The 20,443-nt window shown below is 34.4% G+C and overlaps 2 protein-coding genes across 4 annotated transcripts in view; one reads left to right on the top strand and one right to left on the bottom strand.

Moving 5' to 3' along the window:
• Positions 1 to 20,443, bottom strand: part of LOC149550592 (fatty acid amide hydrolase-like) — a 132,156-nt gene that overhangs the window by 26,960 nt on the left and 84,753 nt on the right. The window lies entirely within an intron of this gene.
• On the top strand, positions 6,755 to 9,525 carry LOC149550593 (uncharacterized). 3 transcript variants are annotated; one of them, XM_089793581.1, is made up of 4 exons: positions 7,020 to 7,108; positions 7,272 to 7,455; positions 8,978 to 9,179; positions 9,359 to 9,525. In XM_089793581.1, the coding sequence occupies exons 2-4, from the start codon at positions 7,446 to 7,448 to the stop codon at positions 9,369 to 9,371; spliced, it is 225 nt and encodes a 74-aa protein (XP_089649707.1). In that variant the 5' UTR covers positions 7,020 to 7,108; positions 7,272 to 7,445; the 3' UTR covers positions 9,372 to 9,525. The 3 variants fall into 3 exon arrangements, with proteins under 3 accessions (XP_089649705.1, XP_089649706.1, XP_089649707.1); XM_089793579.1 differs by having other exon boundaries at positions 6,755 to 7,455; positions 8,978 to 9,183; XM_089793580.1 differs by lacking the exon at positions 7,272 to 7,455 and having other exon boundaries at positions 6,973 to 7,108; positions 8,978 to 9,183.

The raw sequence follows: 20,443 nt of genomic DNA, 5'->3' as shown, positions 1-20,443 counted from the left end.
ATTGCAGGTCCTAGGAGAATAAAGGACAATACCAAAAATCTTTAAAAATAGGACAAACTTTGAGGGCGAGGTCCAGGATGACTCAAACGAAAGGTATGGCAATGATAAGTTTTGAAGTGACTAACGATGTTATATCGTTCGCTATGAATTCCGGATTACAAGTAATGATGAGTATTGAAGCGAGCAAATGAAAAGATAAAAATCGGAGGAGCATGAGACTTATGGCATCTATAATAACACCACAAAGAGGAGAGGTATGAAGAGAAATTCTGACTTCTGTATTTCCAGCATCAAATCATCCTCCTTGAGAGACTAACATTGACGAAGAAGACTGGAATGAACAATTAGTGGTGATAGCTGGAAAACAAATGCAAAACTCATCTAAGTAGTGGGAATTTTAGAAGGTTCATTAAAAATTTATGTAAAAAGACTCTTAACATTCATTGAGACGAAGAAGAGTGGAATGAACAATTGATGGTGATAATTGGAAAAAAAAATGTAAAACTTATCTAAGTGGGAGCTTTAGAAGGTTCATTAAAAAAATTATGCATAAACAATCAGCTATTTATAAGTAGTTAATAGTACATTGGAATAAATGAAAATGTCATATTTATACATCAAAGATAGAGGTATGGATACCAAATTTGCAGAAGAGATTTTAGAATGAAAAGGTTGATGAACTTAGATATAGCTTTACTTAAGACTAAATAATAACAACAAAGAGCTAGAGAGTAAAAAGAGGACTAAAGAAATCAAGCAAGTATTTGTAATGTCTCCTACAATTTGATTTTGTAATAATTAACAATTGTCACATAGTGGCTTAGTACTTGTCTTTAGTTTTTATATAAATTTAGTTTTAAATTAGTAAATGTATTATAGTATATTAAATATTTTAATTAATAAAAATATTATAAAATTATAGTTTTATATAATGATATTAATTATAATTTAAATTTACATTTTATTTATAATTATAATTATTGATATATATGTTCTATTGCATATATAAATAATAATATGAAAATAACAATATCTAAAATATTTTTTAAATGATTATATAATATAAGAAATATTTTTTTTTAGTATTTTTAATTGAATGTAGTATAAAAAATACAATATTAAAATATAAAAATCTACATCAATGCACTTTCATTCAAAATAATACTAAACAGTAATGAATCAATTCAACTTAATAAAAAACAACTCTAGTTTTACAATCCATCAAATCCGGCCAATATAAGAGCTATATGAATTCACCCAATCAAATTTAGAAAATTATCTCTTAAAAATTGTAAAATTAAAAATCTTGCATCTATTCTATGCAATGTATTAGTTTGATAAGAAAAATTAAAACTAATTAATTCTAACTAGTAAAAAAAAAAATTAATCACTAGTTAAAGCATGAAATTCAAAAAGTATCACAATAGTACTTAGCCTACTGGAAAGTACTAATAATTAATGCTGATAGGCATTCTACAATGGCAAAATGGGTGGAGTGGGCTAGTGTGAGCGTGTTAATGTTAACTTTTATTCTTTTAGGTTAAATTTGACAATCATCTACATGTCAAAATTTAAATTTAATTATAAACATAATATACTTCTAAAAATAATTTAATAAACACCACATAAAATATTTGATAAAATTATAATGTTTGGAGATATCTTAAAATCATCAATTTTCTTTACAAATTATAATAAAAAGTTTAAATTAATGAAAAAAAATAGAGATAAAGGAAATATAAATAGTTTTTGGTGTTGCAAATTAAATTTTAATCATTTTGTAGTGGTTCTAGAATCTTGTATTATGCCTTTACATTTCATTTGAGGGGAAATTACACATTCCAACAATACAATGGTATTTGATGCCTTAAATGGTATTTGTCATTACGATACAATGGTATAACTATTTGTACCCTAAGTGGTATATGTGGACTAACCTAGGTTTTGCAGAGGCTTCCTTAGGCGGATTTCAAGTTCAAAATTTAGGGTATGGAAAAGTTAAATCCTCTCTTTAAATCCTCTATTTAAAGTTAAACCGTTAATCTCTTTCGCATGAACAAAACTATTATAACTGTCTTCTCATGAATGTGAAGTAGTAATTGTATTTCATTGATTTGCTAGTTGTTAGCTAAGACTCAGAAAAAGGGGATGTCACATCATATTTACATGCTTTAAAGCTTTCCTATAGCATATTGGAATCCAAGTTTATTTCAGCATATGCATAACACTTTGATAAAGAAAACCAAATAATCGAAGATGCAAATAGTAAGCAATCACGAGGTTTGATGCAGAAGCCTTTAAGACGATCCTCCATGTTCTTGCCACACTTGTGTGTGCAAACATCTCTTATGAGAAGGCTTCAAATTACTACAACAAAAGGGAAGAAGATTGCAAAAGGGTGATGTTAAACAAAATCAATTTTGACCCAATAGCTTGGAACTTTGTAAAGAACTGAGTTCAAGGAGGAGATCAATGACATGATCACTCTTCTAAGTAGGAAGTAGGGACTAAAAGAAAGAAAATGTTTTTGAGCCATGGATGTATCAATAAATTGCCTTTGTCAAGAAGAGAGCGCAACATATATATTGGGCGAAATCAATCAATGATTCTTTATTTGAACAACTATCAAAAGTGCCTAATACTGGCATTTTACATGAATTCATATTTTGTGTACATAGTTGCATGCTTTGGAGCATTGTCAAGGCTCTCCTCCTATAGGAAGAGAAGTGAGCAGCCCATATGGAAATACTTCAATGATTTCCCCATGGCTACAAGGAGGAATAATTACCATAAACTTCAACATGCCTTCTTTGGTCATTTCATGTTCTTGTTTGATAAAACACTTGATAACAGATTGGTATTTGAGGTGGCATAGAGGAAGGCTAATGAATGTGGATGCTTATTCACACAATCCCCGATTTTCACTTACATGAGAGTTAAATGCTCTGGTGATCAACCATATATGTTACCTAGTACCTAATTGACAAGATTATTCTAATGGATGTTTTATCCCAAAAATAGAAATAAACAGCAATAAAAAAGTATAAACAATACAGATAACAGTCAAAAAAATTATCCTAGGAAAACCCTTCGACAAGAAGGCAAAAACCTAGCCACACCAACAAAAATATCTTTTATTGATCATAAAATATTTAAGTACATGACTTCCACTTGATTGATTTACAATATATCAAGCAATCATATAAATAGATGCAATAACCTCTTCAGCTTTCACACAAAGGTCTCTTTGAGTCCAAAAAATAAGACCCTTCATATTTCCACATATTCGACACTTCACATTCCATACGCATGCTTCTTCACATAACATATGACTCGTGTCTTTTGCATAATATTAACTTAAATATAATCACAAATATCTCTCCCAGTTGAAAATGAACATAACCGTCATAACAAACATATTTCTATCTCATAAAATCAGAGATAAAGATTTGTATCGCAGCTACTAACTTCAACACTCCCTCTTAGCAATAGAGAGATTTTTAGTAAGGCAGGCACTCATAGCTGCAACCAAAGATGATAAATTCACATGACATAACATGTGTTATCTCAACGTAACATAATTCACCATAGTTACTTCATAAGTACATAAAAATGGATTCATAAACATGACTTTCACCATGCCTACACGCAGAGGGTGATCCACCATACCTACTTGTAGATGGTGGAACGAGGGATTTCACCGCAAACTTCTCTCGGACAAGAATACATTTCCAGCATGCCTACTTCAGAGGGTGGTCCACTATACCTACTCGCAGAGGGTGGAACGAGGGCGTTTACCTCAAACTTCTCCTAGAGAAGAATTCATTTCCACCATGCCTACTCATAGAGGATGGTCCACCATACCAACTCGCAAAGGGTGGAACAAGGGCTTTCACCTCAAACTTCTTCTGAAGAAGAATGCATTAATAATTGAGATTTTCTTTCAACAGAGACACCCTCTTAGCATGGACATCTTTAATCGTCAAGAATAAGATAGTTGACTCAAATTTGTGAAGGGTTGGACATCTACCTCTGTTACGTAACCTCCCTCTAAAGCTGGATAGTCTCTATCTTAATGTTATCTTCATTAAATAGTCTCTATCTTAATGTGATCTTCCTCTTTTAATGAAGATAATGTGCCACCAATTTATTATCAAAATTGCAAGTAGTTGTCTTATACAATCTGCATAATCTCTCACCATCCCATTGCATCTTGCAACCAAGAGAGATTTATCACAATTCATAAGATTTTCTTATCATAGAGATCAATGCAAGGATGTCATTTATTTCCAGTTAAATACAAAAAATATCATAGAATACTCTCTTAGAAGTAAGATGAATACAAATTTATGCCTTCCAAATCCTTTGCAACTCATAGAAGCTTTGCCCTCCTTTGATCTAAAAACTTTAATGATATGGCAAATGATTGTGGCAGTGTAGTACCTCCCATAGACTAAATCATAACAAAAATATCGTTGTGCAAGCTCTTAAGGTAATACAAAAATGCGTGATCAGCACTTGGTCTAACAGCAACAAGTATCCTATCCCATGTCTTTTGAAAACATGTATTGAAATCAATCATCTGTTCTTGTGGAGCCCTTTTTATAGTTGTCAATTGTTCCACCAGTGACAAGTGATCAGACTTATCTTCAAAAAACTTAGTGAATGCATAACCCAATTCATCCCATGTGCTTATTGAAGCCACCAGTAAACTTCTAAACCATTCCAACGATTTCCCTTTGAATGAAGCTGCCAATAATCTGATTGCTACGTTTTCTTGTGTGAAATGATGAACATTGCATAGGGTTGCTACATCTCTAACATGCTTAAAAGTTGTGGTTTGGCCCTCTCCACTGAAGTACGACACTCCTTTCAACGCTGCCAAAGGAATGTCGTTATGTTGTTGGAGATTTAAAGGAGTCCCTTATTAAAGGGAACAAAGGCAAAAGCTCTTGGTTGTGCCATTAATGGTGACTGATAACTAATCTGTTGTTGATGTATTGAAACTACAGCTGGTTGTGAAAACAAATTTGTTGTTGAACTTGAGCTTGTTGTTGTATCTGTAAAAGATGCAGAAATTTTTTATTCAAAAGGCTCAGTTCTCCAATTGGGACTTGCTGAAAGCGTGTTACAACTTTTCCTTTGATAAACTCGAGTACCCTGTGCTGATTTCTGATTTTTCTTTGTTGGTTTTGTCCTAGCAAGAGTTCTCCCACGTCTCTTAGGTGTTTCAAGCTGTAGGTATTCAAATGTATTTGAGCTTCTAGTTTGTACCTTTCTCATTAACAGCATTGATCTACACTTTTCTTTCCCACAAAGTCGCCAGATATGCAGATTTTCTTGAGCAAACAATAATTATACCCTACTGTTCACATATCAAAAACAGCAGTAACTTCCTTAAAATATAAGGCCAGTGTCCCACCGAGCGTGCCAAAATTGTTATCTCCAAAATCTGCACCCTAATCTGCCTTAAGTCCTAAAACCTTCAGCGATTTTGGAGAAACATTGGATCAACCAGAAGTTGTGGGTAACCTATGACCTGGTTGAACCTCTAGATTCTAAGCCCGTTCCTATCTGATATATTTGATACTTTACTTATGCTAATGGAGACATGAAAACTTGTATGGAAAAGGGTAAAAAGACAAACCTGAACATGAAAAGCTAATAGATAAGAATAAGGTGATACACCAGAATTGATAATGCAAAATCCTGTTATACTTGAAACACAATGAAAGTTTTGACAGATAATCACAAAAACTTAGCTTGGAAGAACTGCTATTTCATATCAATATTTTAAGAGAAGGTTAGGATTTGAAAATATACGAAAGGAAACTAATTACAATTGAATATATCAATAATGAAAACACAACTCAAAACCTATGAAAACAGATATCAGATAAGGAAGATGCAAAACAAGGCATAATTCAAAAGGTCTACCAACAAAACACAATTGAATAACATCAATCACCTCAAAGCATACAACCAAATCCTTTACTCCAAAGCTGATTTCAATGAAAACTATATTTCAATCAAAGGCACAAAGAACAATATTTCTGCATAATAGCTCAGAAAAATGGAGAAAAAGATATTAAGGACCAAAATGACATGAGCATACTTCTTCCCTCAAAATCTGAACCCCTTCTTTCAAAACAAGAAGGGTATATAACAATCTCCAAAAACAATACCACCTTCAATAAAATTAGGAAGTCGGGGTCGAAATAATGAGTTAACTGTTTATCAAGAACCCCTAACAGCTCCAAAAATATGTCTCATATATCTCAAACTAAGTCTTGACCATCCATGCATATAAAAAGTCTAAAAAAGACCCCAAAACTGTCATAAATAACTCCATAATGGACTCCAAACTCTTGAGTTTGAACTAGGCTTCCAAAAATAGCAACTGAGACTCCCCCTTGAAATTTGGCATTAAAGACGTCAACACCCTCTTAACTGTTTGACACTTCAAGTTAAACTTAAAATTACAATGCAAACTCCTTTTTAAAATCAAACTCTCCCCTTTTTTAACTTATTATTTAATAGCATTTTAAAAATTATTATCATTTACTAGTTGATTTATAATTTATCAACTAAAAAATAATAACATTTACAATTTACTTGAAATGCAATGCAATAATAATAAGTTATTAAAATAATAGCATAGCTATTAAAAGATAAAATCTATATTACTATTTTAATAAAAAGTAAAACATCCTTACTATTACTATTTCATAGACCCGAAATCTTATTAAAAGGCAATTAAGGAATTGAGACAAAAGGGAAGTCAAGAGTTTGATTTGTTATTTTAAGTTTATGAGGAAGCAGCAACAAAACACGGCAAGGTTATTGTGAAACCGTAGCCGCCATGAAGGCCCAGATCCTGCAATTTCATTGCTGAAAGATGCCATTATCTTGTGGTTTTTGCTGTTGTTTAGACACCTAGTGCATTCATGGGTTCCTGGCATGAAAAATGGTGATTTTTTTGAGTGAAGCCAACTGGTCTGTTGCTGCTTTGAAGCCGAAACTGCCCTTTTTCGTGGGTTTTCTTTGCTGGGTTTTGCAAGTCGTGAGCACCATAACACTTCTCTCTTTAGCCGCGGATTTATTATGTGTAAGAATCATTTATACCAGGTTTTCTTGAAGTTTTTGCTGTAGGTGAGTTTCTTCATTTCTTATTTCATGAAAATTGGTAACCTCTAATGGCCGCCGGCTTGTTATTTCTTTGCTTCTTGTGGAAAACATATCTACTCTTTTGGTGTTTTTTTCTTCTTCAGATTTAGGGCTTCTTCCTTGATTTTCCTGCTAACTGTGGGTGCTGAAATTACTCATGAATTTATCCTGCTTATTTGAACACTTGGAGCTTGTGGTCATACTCTGGGCGCCATACTTCATCTTTTCTCTTGGTTGCGGATTTGAGCATGTGAAACCCATTTCTACTACACTTTTAAATGCCTGCAGGTAATGATTTTTGCTGAAAGTTAACATAAACTCCATCTCTTCTCTTGGTTCCTGTTGTAAGTAAGTTTTGGACGCCATCATTATATTTACTCATGGGTTTCTGGTAAATGCCATGAATTACCATTATTTCAAACTTGGGGTTTCCTTAATCTGACTTTCATCTTCTACAGTTGCAAAGAAAATTTGTAGATGAAAAAGTTCTTTCTGTCCCTTTGTACGTCTCCATTCTGAAACTTATTCTGTAGGATTTACATTTTAGAATTATTGTACCTTGTATAGTTAAGCCTTCACATGTCTTACTGTTATTGAAGCATACAATTTCATTCAATTTTTAAGCAACACCCTTATTATCATTGAAATACTTCACTCACAACATTGTCTTTGGTGACAGACTATATAACCTGTTTCTTTGAATCCTCGATAGGAAAGCATCTTGAATTATTGGGGGGGAAAATGTAAGCACCAAAAGTCTCATACATTCTTTTTGCAGTGTTTCCATCACTTGAATTATACCAACAGAGTAACTGATTTATAGGCAAGACAACATTATTATGATGATTTCTGATCTCCTTCAGCAGCCCTGTAGATTTTGAAAATGCAAGCTGAATCCTTGTTGATAACACAATTATTTCTCTATTGATATGTTCTGGCTTGCTGCCCTCTCTTTGCAAATTCAAAAATCAATCTTGAAGCTCCATATAATGCTGTATTTTTATTTGTATTGTGACTAATAACTCTTTTATGAACTGGTACTAATGAACACTATTTGTTTCTATCATTGTTATCACTCGCATCTGCTACCTTTATGACACATTTTTGTCACTGGCTGAAAATGGTTATTTTCTGTAATAAATAACTCCACCTGTAGCTTTTTGCATATGCGAAACAAAAGGTTTCAAAACTTAAAAGTTTGTCCCTTTGATGTTTCAGTTGTTGTTATCGCCATTCCGTGATGAAATCAAGATTTGACATTTCAATCTTCCAGTATTGTTCATCTTTGAGAAAATTTAACATATAGATTTGATTATTTTCTCCATTCTGCATATAGCGTACTCATTCAGTTCTGATGCTTTGACATAGAATCAGTCTGTTGCTCTAAAAATTTTATTTGACTTTCTCTTCTTTGATAAATATAGCTGAATTTGTCTTCGCACACTGCATTATTCTACCATACCTCCACTGTAGCATTCATTCTTTTTGCATATGTGAAACAAAAGGTTTCAAAACTTTAAAGTTCATCCCTTTGATGTTTCATTTTCTCTTTATGGGTTTCTAACATGCATATCAATCCCACTTGCTACGCTTATTCTATTTTCTCTAGTTGTTACCAGCAAAAGGTTACAAATCGAAATGACTTGTCCTTTTAATACTTTTACTTTTCGTGATTGGCTTCTCTATTCGCTGATGTACGTCTTTATTTTGCTAAGATGAGTAGCATGTTAGGATGATGAATGTGAGGTGAAGTGAGTTATCAACATTGCTTAGATCCATTGGATCTAACCTATTCTTTTTGTGAATGCAGGAATTGGAAGCATGGAAAGGGCAAGATTTAGGACAGCAAAAAAATGGATGCGAACGGATGCCACTCAACCTGTTGGTTCCCAAAACCGCAGATTGGAAATCCAAGAGCCTGTCACTTCTCTAGTAGGATCTTTCAATCAAATTTTTGCCAACGAACAGAAATCGCTTAGATTCCCCTGCACTTCAGGCTCCGCTACACCCAGGCGGGTAAACCTTCACCTTGAACACTGACTACTCAATTCAAGGGTTTTCTATAGCGAATTTAAACTTTGCATATTCCTAGGCTGGCAAGGTCCTTGAACTTGATTAGAATGAAACTAAAATGTTGGATAATGGTTAAATGTTTTGAACAATTGAATAATAATAAATTTGATGCTTGCAGGAGGAATATATAGATTTTCTGACTTCAATAAAAAGACCAGTGCCTTTGCTCATCCAGGCGATAGAGTCAACTTCAGTGAACTTTTACATACAATTTCATAATGTTCAATGCACTTGTACTGCCAATAATTTTGATAATCCAGATGCGACAAACCAATTATAATGCAATCTTTAAACTAGTCCAGATTGAATTTTAACTCCATTGAAACAAACTGGACACAGTTGCCAAAACAATTAAATATTTCACAACACATATGATGATCAAATTTAAAATGCTAATTGACCATGTCCAACTTATCTGATAACAAAATCATATACAGAATTTTAAAATATAATTATGAAGGACGATTTGCCTGTAGTTTAAATCTCCATGGCATTTAAAAATAAACAAAAGACTTTATTTTATTATTAAAATAAAATAATAGAAATTTTATTATAAAGTCGTAATAAACTCCTTATCCCTCCTTACAATAAAATAAATATAAAATGCTTCTTCTCAATATCTGAATGTTCGGATATATTGAATCTTACTCTCCAACTTCTAGCCTTATTTATATCCTCTATATGTTTTTGGATGTAACTTTTCAAATGAAAAGTCATACTACACCACTTTTATTAATCACACCTCTTCAGTAAATAACTTTCAATTGCAAATTAATTGTTTTCTTAATATCTTAATTTAACTTCTTTTCTAAGGTTACTCTCATTGATATATTTAACCTATAATTTTCCCTTTTCATGAATTTATGAGAGCCCTCAATGGCATGAATGGAGTCTTCAAATGCAATAGCGCTTGATGCCTGAAACTGTATGACGACTTTCCACAGCTGTCCATTCTATCATTGCGTCCTTGTGTTTCCATCGTCCTTTTGCTTGTGCAGGATGTTGGGTGAGAGCTGCGAATAAAACCATTGTATGGAGGCATGCAATTTCTCCTATGATATGCCGCCCCTCAGATCTTCATCCGAAATGGACCTGCGCATGGTAGTTTCAACGCACACTAATGCCCTTATCCGTCCGAAACATTCACGTCTCAACATTCTAGCAACGTTTTTCCTAGCACCGTGTCTGGTTATTGCGAAACCTTTTCCTTCGCCCTCCACAAATATTGTGTTGCACAAGACATGTTTCTCCCGCTTCGAGTCTCACCGCTGTCATCATTTTATACCGTGAATGATTCAGAAGTTTTCAAATGGCCCGATGAGTGTCAAGAATAGCATCCATGTTATGAAATATCCACCATGCTCATAATGTAATGCCGTTGTGAGGTCTCTTTCACGCAGCCAACCTGCTGAAGCTGAATGATTTGGTCTATATCTCAATTCATTTCCTAGTGACCATGATATAATGCATGAATGGTTTTTATCTCCTTCCATCATGCTTATTACACGGTCCAACATGGAATATGCCCAAATTGGCTGTGAAGTAGGACGTGTATTAGAATGGTAATCTGATATAAAAAACTGTGGCTTCGGCAGGAGAAGAACATCATGGTGAATACCAGATAGCCACCAATGATCTTGGTCTTCCAAATAAAATTCAACACTCCACCTTATCACTTGAACTACTAATATATCTTCTTTGGAGGAATCGGCTTCATAGCAAATTCCAATGATCTCAAATTCTGCAAGAAACCGACTATCTTAACTGTACCCCATAAGCACACCTTTTATCCAAGCATAGAATGCTGAATCAACCGCCTCAAAGTGTAGAAACACATAGCAATCTCTCCACTCATTAGAAAAAAATGGAAGATCTTCGATAGCAACCAATGGGCTTCTTCAGGATTTGGAACCAGAAAGAAATTCCAATAACCACTCAAAGACATAGCATAAGGTAATTCATTGATCCAAAATGCAGCACAATCAAGAGAAACTGAAACTGATTCATCTTCCCACACTACCAGAGTAGCACCCTCAAAATCAACATTGTTGCACTCAATCCAAAATCTTAAAGCTCCTGTACAAAAAATTATTGTATATATGTTACAAACTAGTAACGAATCTTCAACGCATCATCCCCCATATTGTATTCTTTTCATCATTCATACAAAAAACTTATTTGACATAGGATTTGGGACTCTAAATTTTGTCAAATTTTAGAGTTCCATCACAACCAATCATTACAGGCAATGACTGGTGCCCATGACCTTTTTCTCTTTTTACTCCTCTTTCATGTTATTGATTTCAGTAGAGTACGGATGTATATCAGCAAATAGGGACTACTCTCACAGTCAAATGTGCGGGAGAAATTTACTTTCAGCATCTTCTTTCCATCATGATTTGTTCCATCATACAAACATTGTATATTATTTCAATATGAATAAAATGCTTTCCTTTAATGCAATCTTGAGTATTACATTTTGATAAGCATGTATGCTCTACTCCATTTGAACATGTGTGAAAATTGAGTAACAGTAAGCTAAGCAGTGGAAGCAGCCAAGTCCACAATCTCTGCACCTATATTCGACTTCTTTGTCTTCTCTTCTTTGTATTCTTTACTCTTGTGCAAAAGAAGGCACAAGTTGTTATGCACAAACACCGGGTTCTCTGCTTTTTTTATTGCAACCTATTGCGCTTCACGGAGTGGATGAAAGAATAGGTGCTCCAATTTCTTTCTAATGCAGAGGAACTAGAAACCTATGAAGACAACACAAGGTAAGCAATTAAAAAGGAATTAATTCAATCTTATAAAAAAATTAAAATCACTTTCAAGTCATAATTCTTTTGAAGATAAAGTGAGCTAATTTTTTTAAAATAAAATTTACCTGTGATATAATTTTGACTACAAAGGGCTGCAATGTTTGGAATCTTTGGCCATGGATGTACCACCAACTATAAGCATCCTTCTTGAACCCATGACGAAGAGCATCGTTACTTAGACCTCCAGCATTGACAAACTCTATGAACTCATCCATGATTACATCTCTCATATCATCATTAGGAAATAGTCTTTTAAATGTTGTTTGGTACCCATCAAACACATCCATATCTCTATATGGTGGCAACCTTCTTGGTATACAACAATATTGAGAGCTATAGTATTTGGGCGTCAAGGCATAGGCAAGCAAATGTAGTGGAGTGGTCATTTTGTTCCATCTTTCAACAATAATTGCTTGCACTTGTTTGAAAAAGATCTTTTGCGGATCCCGCTCCTTCTCATTTATAATTTGCTTGATCTTCTCAAGCATTGAGTCAATGTCATCATAGATCTCTCCAAGGTAAGGCCTATCCATGTTAGTGTACCTAAGCATGCCCATAATGGGCTCGATGATCTTAAGGAGATATTCCACGCGTTCCCACCATGATTTAGCCAATACCCTATCCTTTATTTTGTTTTCTCTAGCAGTGTTCTTTTGCTTCTATACACCCCAGTTGTTGCTGATTACCATACCTTGAAGTGCATCTTTCACTTGCACAAGTCGTCTCAAGACGATTATATGTGATGCAAAATGGGTCTTGGCAACCTTTAACATAAATTAGAGCAAAAAACAACTATTAGATACATATTTTAGAAAAGCATATACATTGCACAAGCAAAATATGAAAACTAAAAAATTGTCAAATGTTAAAAATTAAATTAACTCTAGTTCAAGTTCATTTACCTTTAGTAGCTCCAATTTTGAGTGGTTTTTGAAAAGAGATTGAGGCATGTGGTGGTTTGTGACAAACATTTGGCTGTCCTCAGCGTCTTCATACACTATTTTGATCCACTCAATTTTGTTACCAATCTTTTATAGCATAAGACAAGAGTAAATGGATTGGACAAGGTGTCGAAAAGATATGTTGATATCACGCTTCAACCAACAAACCAACTGCTCTACAATTCTTTGTGTTGTCCGTTATGACTTCAACAACGTCCATTGCACCCACTTGTGTAATGGCCTCAATTAGGATATTAGCAATAAATGGCCCATCTTTTACTTGGCCTTCACAATCCACTACTTTCAAAAACATTGCCCATTTAGGGGACACCGCAAGGACATTGATCAAGGGGCAATTCCTAGAATCCTTCCACCCCTCTGAAACAATTGTCATCCCTGTCTCAACCTATGAGTCCTTTATGGGCTTCAATTGATCTTCAATCCGTTGGACCTCTTGATCCAACAAGTTGGTGCACACTTTCTCATACCCGAGGTCACAATGCCCTCTTAGAGGTTCATTGGCACCCCTCAACATGTCCACCCAATATGGAGAGCCAACAACATTAAAGGACAGCCCACTTGCATACAAGCATCCTCCAACCTTAATGTTAGCAATTTTTGGTCTCTTATTTTAAAAAACAGTTCCTACTGGTCCCTTTCTTTTGTAAGGGGTGCAGATTCAGTCTCATGTCCGTTGTGGTACTTAAAAAGGGATGGTCTTGTACGATAACATCTAGCGGGGGGTTGCATTCCCTTTCCTCTTTTACTTTTACTTTGATTGCTACTAAGCTTTATTGCTCTACGTCCATGTCTCTCTTCTGCTGTCTCATGCTCTTCAATATATTTTAACACGGTTTCATTTGGTATAGAGGCGTTTTTTTTACCAGGGCATTTCTTGACTCCTCTTCCAATGTATCCACACAAATTACCTACCACACAATAATAAGAACTATTTCTTTTTATACAACCCCAACATCTCCAATGGAATGCACCACCTCCTAGAAGGGATCTTATAATATCTCCATACTTCCACAGAGGAGAATCAAAGTTGGGTTCTATTCTTTGTTTGGTATTGCCTACTAATGAAGAGGTAGATGTCATTTCTTTTGCTATGACAAGAAATTAGATACATTTTCACAATTTATATGCAAGAAAATGACAAATTTGGAAAAAATTGAAAAGATTATATGAAGATTGAAAGAGAAATGGAAAAATTAATAACTAGAACAAAAGCAATAGCAAATGGAATAAGATCTTACCTTTTCCAGCCATTGCAAGCTTACAAATGTGTATGAATGATGCACAAGCACTTGAAGAACACCCACAAATCAATCTTCAAACTCACTGCACAACCAAATTCTTGCTCAACCACTTATGTTCTCTTCCTTAAGACAAAATAACTTGTTTGGAAACATAAAATGACAATGAGAGGCCACCAAAGGCAATTCATAACAACTTTTAGGGTTGTGGACACCAAAAACATTTCAATTTTGCCCAAGAAACCACAGTCATCCGTGGGGCCTAGTTCGTTGCGGGTTTGAATTGGGTTTGAACATTTTGGGGTTGGTTCGCCCGAGAACGAACTAGTTTCATAACCGATCTACCAACAAGCCTAAAATAGAACCCTAGCCAAAATAGAGTTCGAACCGGACTAGTACCGTGGACCAGTTCAAATTTCCTCTAGTCTAGGGGGGGAGGTACCATGGTAACTTAGCTTTCAATAATGAAAGATCAAAGCAAGGAATGAACCTTTGTCTGATGAAAGAAGTGACTCTAAAAATAAGCCATCTAACTTTACAACAGGTATTATATAACTTGGGCTCATACCCAAAACCATGATAGAAAAATAGAAAGATAAATTCAAATATATTATATATCACACTGTAAAGCCCGATAATTATCCCAAACACTACAGGAGCTCATAAACGACTCAATAGATAAAAATATGAAACCGTCACATTTCGCAATGCTAGAACCTAAGACTTCTCTAACATGAAATTACTAAGAATTTGATTAATGGCTACTTGACTTTGCAAAAGGATCCACTATCTCAAAAAATGGCATGATGTTGCAGGTATGAAAACTTTATTCACCACTAGAAGAAGCAAGTACTCCTAATGGTCATGCATACATGTAAACACTACAATTCATGTCAATTATCCTTCAAACAATAAAAGTCATCCAAAAGTTATATTGGAAGAAATGGGGAATAAAAAAAACTTTCCTAATGTTGTTACCATAGTCGCAGACATCATTAGAATGATTGCCATTTTCGGCACAAACTGCTATACTTCATTCAAAGTTTTGAACTTTTCCCTTAATACTACAAGCGGATTGTGCCTACACAACTCAAGCCCTCTTGAAATTCTGTCACTTATATACACTCTTGTCAACAAAAATAACCTCACGATAATCATAAAGAAAAATAGAACTGTCTTTTATCACATCGTCTTTCACAAAATCACATGATATATTCTCATGCATACAAAATACCACCTGATGCTACTTCCTCTATCCACAGCAATTACACACTTCAAATTGCATTCTCCATCCAATCACCTTGAACAAAGAAGTTACTCGTACTAACTTATATTCCTCATGTGAGCAAGCTATAGCTTGGCAAAGATAGTGACAACTTGCCTTTCCTCCCAACAAGCCTGCAATCATAGATGAAATGCCATTCCTCATCACCCACCATGCACAATCTGAGATGAGGTATTCTCAACATGCATCGTTTTGAGATCAACTTTCTAATTAGATCACCACAACCCCCCATTTTGATCGATTGTAATGATCATATCTTTTTCGTCCAGGAGATATGCACAAGACTATGTCGTTTATGCATGAAAATGCCATTTAGACAAATTACGCATAACCCAAACACTTGCCAAATGTCTTATTTTGACATGTGATACAATCACGGAAGTAATTGACGCATACGCAAAAATAACTGAAATGCGCCTATTCAACTACTACAAAGACCAAGCCACAAGCATCCCAAAGTCTGATTTTGAATGCACATGAGCTATTACTAAATATAACGTCTTTGACCAACATAGACGATCACATGTAGTAACGGCTACAATGCAATTGATATGAGAACATACGCACAACCACAACAAAGATATAAGACTTGCTAGCATAGCATCGCTGGAGATCCCAAATTCTTAATTGCTCGTTAGATTACACCTATAAGTGTTAGGATGAACAGGAGAATTCCCCATCAGTTTCTATTTTTGGTGCATGCTTGAGCTTTGTCGCCATTGAAGGGCCTTTGGATAACTTATAAGCCTTTGGAAACAATGGGAGAGAAAAAGAAGACAGCTCCACCAAAGTATGAATATACTCCACGTAGACACCAAAACTTCACGCTCGAGGAAAACGACAACCACCTCATTCCCACAAATTCACTCATCATAGGTTACAAAATGAATGAAGATTACAAACACAAATTGTTGTTAAAGTTGTAGCTTCAGTCAAATTAATTCGATTTGAGATACATTGTTGTTATTGGTAATCATCATTTCCTATATATACTTATCCATGTTAATAATATGCATCATTGTATATATATATGGTTATTTATATTACTAATATGTTAATATGTTATCTAGTGATGATTAATTGTAGAGACATGTCTCATCCTCTCTTATTTAGAAGCCTTCATTTGCATTTGGAACACAATCAATACAATGGCAATTGTTAGTACATTTGCAGTGATCCTAGAAATCAACATGGTATCAAAGCCATCTGCAAATGTAATTATATGCAATAATAGCTAGATATATCAAACGTGCAGAAAATGACATTGTCCAAATTAATTTTATTTGGAATTCATATCATAGAGATGATAAGAAGTGTAGCATTGGAGTTGAGTAATTAATAGGGGTAGTTGTGATGATGAACAATATCTATGTGCAATTATCTATCTTGATAATGGATGTGTGTAAACGCACAGTCATGACTATACTTATGAGATAATAAAACCTCGCAGAGACCATAATTCATAGGCTACTCACTCCGAAAAAAAAAAACACTACCCATTGATATAAGAAGTTATGTTGTTATTTATCACTCTATCCTTGTAGACAATTGGATCATTTAACCCTTTCAAATCTTGTGGAATTGATTGGACATAAGCATTAAAACTTTGTTATCCGGTGTAAAATCTGACAGGTACCCTCGCAGAAATTTCATTGACTCCAAATTCTGTAGAATTAGTGAAGCTAAATTATTTACATTAGTTTGAAGATCTAAAGAATGGACAATGACAGACTGAAAATAAGTTATCAATTAACAAGGATACACAAATGCAAACTAGTAGGACTTCTGAACAATTGAAAGGGATTTAAAGAAGAGTTAACCAGTGATGAGTCAAATTCAGGAGAAAACGCTTCAGCGCTACCATGAAAAGTCCTGATTTTAACGTGCATTGATGCATAACCATAATCATCAAGGTGGAGGTTTTGATTATTACTCTACATTTGAGTTGAAGAATTTGAGTGTCCATTGTGGGGGGAATTCATCCTTTCCACTACCAGTGATTTCTAGCACATTGTCATCTAATAATCCATGTTGTGTAACATATCAGATGTCAAATTGAAACCGTGGTGCTCAATCGCTTTCTTTATTCATATTACAGTTTCCAAATGTTTGCCTATAAGATCGAACTGTCTATGGATGTGTGTCAGCCTCAGATGTGCGTGCTCCTGATTTGGATCAGATCGGGCTTGGATCACAGTGCAGATGAGATTGAATGCTGCTCACAGATGTGTCGAAGTTAGTTCTACCAATGTCAGGTGCACTGAAGTCACTAAGCACCTAGGAGAGACTACTGACTTAGGTAATTAAGGATGTAAGTTGAACCGTTATCAATGATGGAAACTCATGCTCAAGGATTGAGTGTTTGGGCAACCTCGTCAATCAGAAGAAACTCGACTCGGCATGATGATCCCATCATATCTGATACATTTTACTTAATAAGTAAAGATCCATTGCTATATGTCTTGACCTTGATTCGAGATGTGCTTAGAAGAAATAAGTGTTTATAATTTTGAACGATCCTCCTATGATAACTCATTATAGGAGTGGGAACTCAGGACAATTGCATGTATTGATGAGATTCGATTCATGAAAACTCTCGGCATACCTAGTGGCAGTCCTATGACAAGTGTAGCCTGTATAGGAATGGTAACAGAAAATCGTTGATTTGAATACTTTCGCATAAGTTGGATATCCAAAGTCAACTGTATAATAGTCCACCAACAAACAAGAGAATTATACAAATATACTACCAAAACAAGAATTCATAACCCAGTCAACAATTTGCAATACAAAAATTTAATTAAAAAAAAGAAAAAAGACACATATCAAGAATAAAAAGTACATCTTTATCATTAGCGATCACACCAACTGGTCTACATTAAGAATGTGGCAACTGGCAATAGTCAGAGCATTAGGACAACTAAAACAATAAAGATCAAAAACTTCATATGTAAATTATTATTCATTTCATTCAATTAAGAGGAGCATCTATATACTGAAGTCTTAATGTTGAACAAGGAGTTTATTGAAGATTAAAGAGAGCCATATGTGGTACTGAAATCATACATTTGGATAAGACCATTATATCTCTATAATCAATAACACTCGAATTTAATATTCTCAAGAAACTATAACCCCATCATTTGCCGAAGATCATTAATGAGTGAGTTATATCCAAAATTTTATTGATGCCCATCAAATGAATCGTTAACTCAGTCATAGAGACAAAGGGAAATCTCATGTCAAGAACAAGAAGCCCACGTGAATGCACCTCATCCTCCAATGAAAGATCAAAAGACTCGTTTGTCAATCCCTCTGTCCAACATGGACTGAAAATCAATTGGTAACAGCAAGGCAATCTGTCATTGACTACTCCCAATAATAGGAATTTTTCAGTTGAAACAAATCAAATTGGTTACTTAATGCAAATATTATTGCCCAAAAATTCTAGTTGGAATAAGTTGAGGGTGTCTGCATGACAGAATACTCAATTTGGTAGAAATAATCACAATATTCTATCGTTGACTCACAACATAAGAAGCAGTTACTTTATATTGGAATTGTTTTCTAGAGATAGATTGTCTCCCATATTCTTAAAAGCCACTAATAGCTAGTGATCATTGAATGAGCAATTGAAGTCATATATAGGATTTCGCCAATGTTTAGAACTCATCATAACCATGTATTGCAGACTATATCGGACCTCAGCATTATCAAGGGATCCTAAAGTACCGCAAAGCTCTATTTGAAGTCACATTGATAAAAAGGGTGATGTTAACTCCCAATGCCAGTAAACCTCAATGATGACCCCTGAGAGAATATTCCCTTTAGCTCTGAGTACTTTCAGAATCAAACATTGCTTAATAGACAAAAATCAAAGCATACTATTGACAACCTGATTATTGGGTAAGAGGAGTTTTCCATAATATTATAACTAACTAACAGAGACAGTGATACATCTACACTAAGTCATCATGTAGTGCCTGCTCCTAGTTTACATTTTTCGAGCTACATTTATGATATGATTGCCAAACTCTTTTAGGCCAATTTATGTTTGATGAGTAGTATTATTATTTTAGAGATTATCAGAGGATGTTTACACTCAGTTTATTATATGATGAGATTACTTGGTACTCTATATTTCGTGCATGTATGATGATTATTCAATGGTTTTAGTTATCGATGATGATTAGTTAGATGGCTTATTATTTCATGTGCCTCTTATGGATACTTACCCCATACTGCATGTGTATGGTGTGCGTGTTGTTTTATTTATGTATAGTGTTTCTGATATGGTTAAGGAAGGGAGTCGTAGTCACCTGCTAGTCGGGATCTACACGATGCACCACTTCCTGCCATTGCCTGTTTAGCTTAGAATATTGTGTTTGTACATGCGTGGATTTTATGCAGGTTGCAGGTACCGGGTATCGACTTCCCTGAATTGTCAGGATGAGCGTACCCTATCGCACTATCTCAATGGTAAGAGAGGGGAGATAAACTCTTAAGTCCAAATCCTAAACCCTTTAGCCAATTGTCCTAATTGATAATTAGGACAAGTATCTAAGTTAAGTGCCCTCCGAATGCATCAAATGATGTAATTTCGTGATTATAACCCTTTTGTTTGATTTGGTATGTATTTTTCTATGATGGGTTTTCGTATATTGCTTTATGAGTCCTTGGTGTATTTTCTATTAATTAAGTCTAATTAAAAAAAAAAATTTAATTAATTAATGATTTAATTTAATAAAGAATTATTATGATATCTTTATATTTAATTAATTAATTAATTAAATAAAAGAATTAAAGTTGGAAATTAAAGTTCAAGATATATTTAGAACAGGATAATATTTATTTAATTTAATAATAATATATTTGGAGTTCATTTTTAAATAAATGCTA

This window comes from Cupressus sempervirens, chromosome 7 (genome assembly GCF_028749045.1).
Source record: "Cupressus sempervirens isolate cs-2001-9-10 chromosome 7, ASM2874904v1, whole genome shotgun sequence".
Lineage (NCBI taxonomy): Eukaryota > Viridiplantae > Streptophyta > Pinopsida > Cupressales > Cupressaceae > Cupressus > Cupressus sempervirens.
The sequence above is the reverse complement of the archived record's forward strand: the minus strand, read 5'-3'. Positions and strand labels throughout refer to the sequence as shown.

What these genes read in the sequence shown, in the direction of transcription:
- LOC149550593 (XM_089793579.1), top strand. An exon ending in GCTCCGCTACACCCAGGCGG is followed by an intron (nt 9,184 to 9,358) that starts GTAAACCTTCAC and finishes TGATGCTTGCAG; the next exon opens with GAGGAATATATAGATTTTCT.